Source organism: Peromyscus leucopus, chromosome 1, assembly GCF_004664715.2.
Source record: "Peromyscus leucopus breed LL Stock chromosome 1, UCI_PerLeu_2.1, whole genome shotgun sequence".
NCBI lineage: Eukaryota > Metazoa > Chordata > Mammalia > Rodentia > Cricetidae > Peromyscus > Peromyscus leucopus.
Genome location: NC_051063.1, coordinates 174,350,764 through 174,358,413, shown reverse-complemented (window position 1 = coordinate 174,358,413; position 7,650 = coordinate 174,350,764). Strand labels below are relative to the sequence as shown.

The window sequence follows — 7,650 nt, the reverse complement described above, 5'->3', positions numbered from 1 at the left end:
GGTTAGATAACTGAATACTAGGCCAGCTGCTTTTCTATAGTAGGAGGCTTCTGTACACATTTGAGTCTTGAGGAGATTTTGTGGGTACTTCTCAATGAAGGTCAATGGGGAGTCTTGTGTTCTATCTATTGGACATCCTTAGGCAGCAAATCCTTGGATGGCTCTGGCCCAGACTGAGCCAGTGGATGTCAGTGCAACTGGAGGGACATAGCATCCCATGGTGCAAGGCAGGCAGTGGGCCTGTGAGAACCAGCATAGACAATGGGGTTCTGAAGATAAGGTCTGTACCTTAAAGCTTTGCATGTCCGTTCACACATGACAAAGAAGGTTTCTCCCAGAGAGCTCAGGAAGCCCAACATCTCTGAGTACTCAGGTCCTCATACATATGCCTGTGATTCATCTTCTGCCTGGTTCTGCAAGGACATGGATTGGGGTAGAGGTTAGAAAGATCAACACTAGTTGAAAAGGGCATTTTCAAAGATCAGTGATCCTATGGAGGGCATCTTCTGTCTGTTGCCTGCACAGAAATTCTACCTGATGCCAATACCAAAACTAGCAATTCTAACCCCATGGAGGTTAGTGATGATAGTCTTAAAGTGAGAACCTGAGAATTAGATTACAACCTACCAGTGGAGGAAAAATAAAATGGTCAAAGTTTCTCAGAAGGTGACAGGCTGAAGCTGTCAGAGGGCAAGTAAACTCTCACTTATTCAGTGTCACAGCTGACAGAGGACCCTATGAGTGTGTAATCTGGAAATGACTGTTACATGACCCATTCAGACTTCATGCTACCTGTGAGTAATTTCTGTTGCCTTATGGCTACAATTGCCTACATACAGAGGCCAGAGCTCGGACATTTCAGTACTTCTTTGGTTTGTGACACTAACCCAACACACAGATACCTACACTGGCCAAGTCACCCTGGCCTAGACCAAGCACATGTAGTAAGGCCCAAGACTGAGGTACAATGGAGTGTAATGACTTCTTCCTAGAAAGGCTTAGGATGATGGAGACAGAGGACATCTCAGACTCAGCTCCATACACTCATGATTGTATAGTAGGGGTGCTTTGTGTGTTGTGCTCCTGATTGATCAGGGCTTGTGCATGCTACATAAGTACTACATAAGTACTCTTCTACTAATCCACACCCCAGCTCTGGTTATAATGCAACTTATCTAAGGTTATAATGCAACTCAAAGAAATGGTACTGTCTTTTATAGATCAGAATTCTCCCCTCTCGTTGCTGACATCACATACCATTTTATTCTGTTTGCTCCATATGGTCTGGACTTCTCAATAATACCCCCCTCAGATATTCATTTCAATCTAGGGGCAAACCTCTACCTCTCCTGCCATACATCGCCTGATCTACCCATGTAATACTCTTGGCTTATCAATGGGAAACACCAGTAATCCTCCAATAGGCTCTTTATCCCAAACATCACTACTAATCCTGTATCTTCCTTGCCTAGAACTCTGCAATTGGCATTAATAGGACCACACTGAAGAAAATTACAGGTCTTGGTGAGGGGAATCACTGAAATGCCAGTCTTGAACATTGGGGAGAAGATTTGGTTCATGGGTAGATACAGAAATTAATTCCCAGCTTGTCTCCAGGGGCAGAAACAAATCCCATTAGTCCTATGAGATTCCAGATCCATTTCATCCCCTTCTCCTTGAATCTCTGATTTCTCCTGGGTGACTCTTAATTGGTCTTGAGATATGAAGGGGTGAACTCCTTCCAGGTGTGACAAACTTCCTAGGCAGATATTTTACTTAAGGTCAAATAGATTTTTCTTTCTGACACTAACTCATTTCTTCCTGTCCCACACCCATTGCTATCATGACTTCTGTGACTCAGAAGGAATACCTGGAACTTTGAACTATGCTCATGTCAGCTGATAATTGGCTTCTGCTCTGATTCCAGCAGAGGCAGGTGATGAACGTGCCTGGGAGGCCTATGCTGAGTCAGAATGAAACTTACATTTTGATGATGGTGTTTCATTAACTGTTCTCAGTGTCTGTTGTGGACATCACAGTTGTCCCTGAGTTCAGGACATGGGCAGTGGGAAATGTGACACTCAGGGTAGATGTCCTTGAGCTGTTCCCTGGCTCTGAGTGGGCACCAGCACATGGCATGACCGTGGCAAACAAAGAGGGACACTCACTTCCTATGGAGTCTTCCCATTGAGGAGGAGGACTTAGCAGTTTGAAACAGTGTCCTAGTTAGACTTAACTGTTACCTTGACTCAGCCTAATGTCACATGAGTTGAAACCAGAGTCTAAACTGAGTAACTGTCTTTATCAGGTCAGACTGTGGACATGTCTGTGAGGGATTGTTTTTCTCTTTTTCTTTCTTTTATTAAGAAAAATTTTTTATTCATTTTACACACCAATCACAGATCCCCCTCTTCCTTCCTCCTGCCCCCAGCCTCCCCCTCCTAACTCTCTCCCTACTCCCCCCTAACAAGAAGGAAAGGCTTCTCATGGGGAGGTACATCCCAAAGAGGCAAGTCCAAGCCCTTCCTCCTGCCTCAAGGCTGCATGAAGTGCCCCATCATAGGTAGTGGACTAGAAAAAGCCTGCTCATGCACCAGGGATGGATTCTGATCCTACCGCCAGGGGGCACCCAAGCAGATCAAGCTACAGAACGGGGAGAGGGCCTAGTCCAGTCCCATGCTAGCTTTCTTGTACAACCAAGGACCATCTCTTGGTTGTACAAGAAAGCTAGCTCAGGGTTAGCAATAGAGGAAGTCAGTGAATGAGCCAGCAAGCAGCATGTTTTCTGCCTTGACTTCTTTCAGTGCTACAATATGACACAGCCCCAGAAGAAAACTGGACTCTTTGCTCCCTCCTAAGCTGCTTTTACTCAGGATGTTATTATAGCAAGAGGAAAAACCTAGAACGGTGTACAAGGAAGAGAAGATGACATGTCCATTTGAATCAATTTTCTCTGTACTCAAAATCGGACCCTCTCACCCCTCTATATACAAAGAGATGGAAAGACTTAGACCCCAGAGATGAACCAGAAAGTGAATGTGCCAACCATAAATTAGTGTCCTTTCCTTTGAGTATCAAGAAAAATGTCCTAGAAATTTCCTCTGAAATTTTCTGAGCACAAAAGTCCTCCCGAGGATGCCTATCCTCTGGCTACACATTGTTTTGACTTTAGTCCAGGGCTTCCCAGGAAAAATCTTAAATCCTGTCTAGAACTACCCCACACTAGATGGAATTAGGAGTGCTAATGAGCACAGTGATCAGTATAACAGGCCCTGCATCCCACCTATGCTGAGGGTATCGAGGAAGTTCACAGTTGACTTTTTTATCATCTCTGCTGTAGCCCTAGACATGAGATGTCCGTTCTATCATAGATCTTCAGGGAGTGATAACAAGCCACATGATCAACCTTTAAAAAATTGTCTCCCTGAGCCATGACCTTGCCAAGCAGACTGATTTCCATCTCTGTACCTACTAACATAAAGCTCTGTCCCACAACCATGCTCTGACCTACTGGATGCTAGCTATGTCTGAACGCACCTTTCTACATGAGGAAGCTGAACTCCCCTCCCTCCTGGCATCTTCATAAGGAAAGACAGAATTCCCGCTGGAGAATCACCTAGACAAAGGGCAAGGTGACTCAGGAAGATCAGAGAGGATATGGACTTATCCAATACACAACTCAGCCAAAACATAACACTGAAGTTTGCCTTGAAACCCTCCATAGAAAGAGGGAGGCCACAGTCCTTTCAAAGACACAAACATTGCATCTTCCTCAACACTGAGGACATAAAACACCTCATAAACTTCTCCTGGATCAAGAATTTGTCTAGTGACATTAGTGGCAAAGGACTGATCTTCGTCCCTAGTAATCACTCAGTTGGTCTATTTCCATCCCTCAGAGACATCTCTGTCACTTTCCTGCTGAGAGTAAATCCCACCTTCCCAGAGCACTGAGAACACAGTGCACACTGGGTACTCAGCTGGGTCTCTTTGTCAGAAGGACACATAGGGTGGATGGAGGTTCCTTCTTTGGTGTGGACAGACCCAAGGACAGGACAAAGCATATGTCAGCCCTTAGATGAGCCGTTGTTCTCTGAGGGCATGGGGTTGTTTATCAGCCTTGTTGTTCAATGTGTTGCTTGGAGGTGAAACATAAAGAGAGAAAAGTTGAGAGGGATGTGGAACAGCACTGGGAGTGGAAAGGACAGAGCAGTGTGTTGGACACAGATCCAACAACCCACAGCCCACTGGATTTTGGGAAGTGCTCCTACCTAGAAGGACACTCAGCTCAGAGGAAGGAAGGACAGCAGGGGCTGGAGCTGTGTTGGAACTGAAGCTCTTTTCCTCAGAGGGAAAAAGGCACAGTGAGAAGAGAGATGGAGGTGTCTTCTATGCTTCCCTGTAAGGGCTGTACCCCTTGGCAGGGGCTACTGGTCACAGGTAAGGATACCAGATATCTGGGAACTTAGAGGATACCTGTAGTCTCCTAAAGAGGACGGGAGTCTGAGAGGAGAATCGATGTGTCTGTTTGCAGTCATAGAACACAAAGTACAGGGAGGGAGAGAAGCTCAGCTGCTTATAGCTGGTGGTAGACAGGAGGTGATAAATGGAAGGGAAAAGCCTTAACTGCTTCCTATTCAAACCAATCACATCAGCTGCCATGGTCTGGAGTCTAATGTTCCCTACCATGACACAGTGACTCTTCAAATAGAAATGAAGCAGGGGTGGGCCAGTGAGACAGCTCAGTGTGTAGGGACGTGACAATCTGCATTCACTCTTCAGCTCCCACATAATAAATGGAGAAAACAGACTCCTGCTGGCCTTTTTTTGCCTTATAAAATCTTTTGCAGCATGAGTGTGCACAGACATACACTGAAACACCCGCCTTCACAAATACACTCATACAATACACGAGGAAATGTATAAACATTTAAATCACACATGTCTATAATTGTTTTTGTTACCTCCAAACCAAGGAACTATGTACATAGGCCCATGTGGACACATTTTCCTCTCCATACCTTCCTACCTTCCTTCCTCTCTTCTTCCCTCCCTCCATTCCCTTCCTTTTTTCTTCCTTCCTTTCTTCCATCCTTCCTTCCCTCCTTCTTTCCATTATCCACTGGTGTCTGAGCCTTTTCCTAGAAAAGAACCCTCAAAAACAGTCAGACTAATCCCTGTCCTCACAAAGACCTGGTTCTAGTGGATCTGACATCAGCATAGATGGAAAATGATACCAAGGATTGACTGGTACCACAAAGCAAACAGAGAAAAAAGTCAAAAAAGGGATACTCTCTAGAGAAGGAGGCCAGAGAGGGTTCCTCATACCAAATAGGGAGACACTAAGTGGTAATCCAGGTAGACACCTGATCATAGAATTCCTTACAGAGGAATTCTAGTCAGAGGCTCTGAGGGATGAAGGCCATGTTGCTCATGTCTACCAAGGAGGGTGGGCACACCCCTACCCACTCACCTAGGCTGAGTGATGATCTTACCTGCTTAATATTGATTGATTTTCTCTCTTCCATTTTAGCCTCCATTTTAACCTGTTGGTACCTACCCACCACTGTCCAAGTCATTATTGAATTAGTGCCACCTGATGTGGTTGAAGGAGACAATGTCCTTCTCCTTGTCCGCAATCTGCCAGAGAATCTTGAAGCCTTTGTCTGGTACAAAGGGGTGACAAATATGAACCTTGGAATTGTACTTTATTCGATGGACACTAATTTAAGAGTGGCAGGGCCTGAATACAGTGGTAGAGAGACAGTGTACAGAAATGGATCCCTGCATCTCCAAGATGTCACCCAGAAGGACACTGGATTCTATACCCTACGATCCATAAACAGACATAAAGAAATCATATCAACAACATCCATATACCTCCACGTGTACTGTAAGTGATTTTCTGTTAACTCTCAGTACTGGGTGGGTTTATTTGACTGGACACACACACAGGAGAGCGTCCTGTGCCTACTTCCCCTCTACATTGTGTCCTCATTCTTATGTTTGAGCATTTAGTGCAGGACACACACATAATGTATAATAATGGCAATAGATCAGAATCCTTCATTTCATTTTACTTTCCATACAGTGGATACACAGTGGGTAACTCAGCCAAGGATATCAGCCTCTGTCTAGACTCTTGGGGTTCTTACCAGGAGTGTACCCTCAAGAAAGACCATTAGGGAATCAACATTGGACCTTGTTGAGAAAAACACAGGATCTCTACAGAGATGTGAGTATCAAGAAGCCTTACTCTCCAGACCTCTGTCCTATTCTCAAGTTCTGATGGCACTGAGAATCATTTTACAAAAGTTGAATTTTGACTTCTTGATAGTTAGAAATGGTGCTTACTAGTAACTAAAGTCTTGTGGTATGTTGAGTCAGCTATGTACTGTCATTATAGATAAGGTTAGTCTAAGCCCCCTGGACATCTCCAGAGACTCATCAGGGAGTTCTCAGCTGGAATATGTGCACAGGCAACTAACTCTATGTGTTGATGGCCTTTTGAGACTTCACAGGAAGGTTATGGTCATCTATGGTCATCAAGGAGAGGGACAGAGGACATAAGTCCTCCTGACAAGTGCTTGTCCTTTGGGGTTCAGCTCAAGGAATTCTTTCCTGTAGGCAGATGGCTACAGGCTATGCTGATCTGACTGCTTGCCAGATCATGAGCTATAGTTCTCCCAGAGATCACCAGGGACAGCATCAGGACACAGCATCAACAATAAGAAAGCTATTTGCATGAACCAACAACTTAACCTAGAAGACTGGCCCCATCCCATATTTTTACCAACTTTGAAATCACAGACCATTTTTAGGCCTAATGGCTGCTTTATGTGTCTGCTACACTGCCAGGGGATCATGTTCCAATTTTCCTTTTCTGTATTTCCTTTCTGAAATATAGGCTAGCCAAGGGGAATCAACTAGATAGAGGTCCAAGGTATCTTAGAAAAACCAGGGAGCACATAGGCAGACATACCCATTACACAGCTCAGCAAACAGAAGAAGTAGGAGCCTGGTCTTGAAATCTTGCATGAGACAAAAGAGCCCATAGTTTCCTTCCAGGACTTGGGTCACCTCCTTCTACACATCCAGGATGTGAGACTCCTGACACATCTGCTCCTGGGCCTTTGTCCTAGGTCTGAATCCTAACTGATGACTTCAGTAAGAAGGATCTGTCCCCTTCCCCATGTATCACTCATCTGGTCCCTTTGAAGCCCCATAGACATCTCTGTCACCTTCCTGCTGAGAGCAAATTCCATGTTTGCAGAGCACTGAAAACACAGGAAAGATGACTGGGTGACCAGCTGGGTTTCTGTGCCACACAGTTGTACAGACTTTCCCTTTTGGGTGCTTAGAGACCAAAGCCAGAACACAGTGGAGGGCAGCCCCAGGGTCATCTGCTACTTTCTTGATAATAGGGATGCTCATTAACCTTGATGATCACTCAGTGTTATGGACGACTAAGACATCAAGAGAGAAGTGGAGTGGGACATGAAGCAGCACTGATGTGGGGGACAGAGCAGTGTTTTGAACAGAGAACCACCCAGAGCTCCTGGGAATCTGGGAGGTGCTCCTCCCTGGGAGGAAGCTCAGCTCAGAGAGGGGAAGAACAAAACAACTTGGGTACTGTGCTGGAATAGGTAT

At 45.2% G+C, this 7,650-nt stretch overlaps 1 protein-coding gene across 2 annotated transcripts in view; it reads left to right on the top strand.

Annotated features, from left to right (window-relative positions):
• The first annotated feature begins 4,243 nt into the window (after positions 1–4,243).
• Positions 4,244–7,650, top strand: part of LOC114682331 (pregnancy-specific glycoprotein 22-like) — a 50,364-nt gene continuing 46,957 nt past the window's right edge. Inside the window, exons 1-2 of one of the 2 annotated variants that reach the window (XM_028860537.2) lie at positions 4,244–4,440; positions 5,534–5,893. In XM_028860537.2, the coding sequence (XP_028716370.1) occupies positions 4,377–4,440; positions 5,534–5,893 (424 nt within the window). In that variant the 5' untranslated portion in view covers positions 4,244–4,376. The remainder of the gene's footprint in view (positions 4,441–5,533; positions 5,894–7,650) is intronic. The other variant, XM_037201862.1, reaches the window with a different exon arrangement.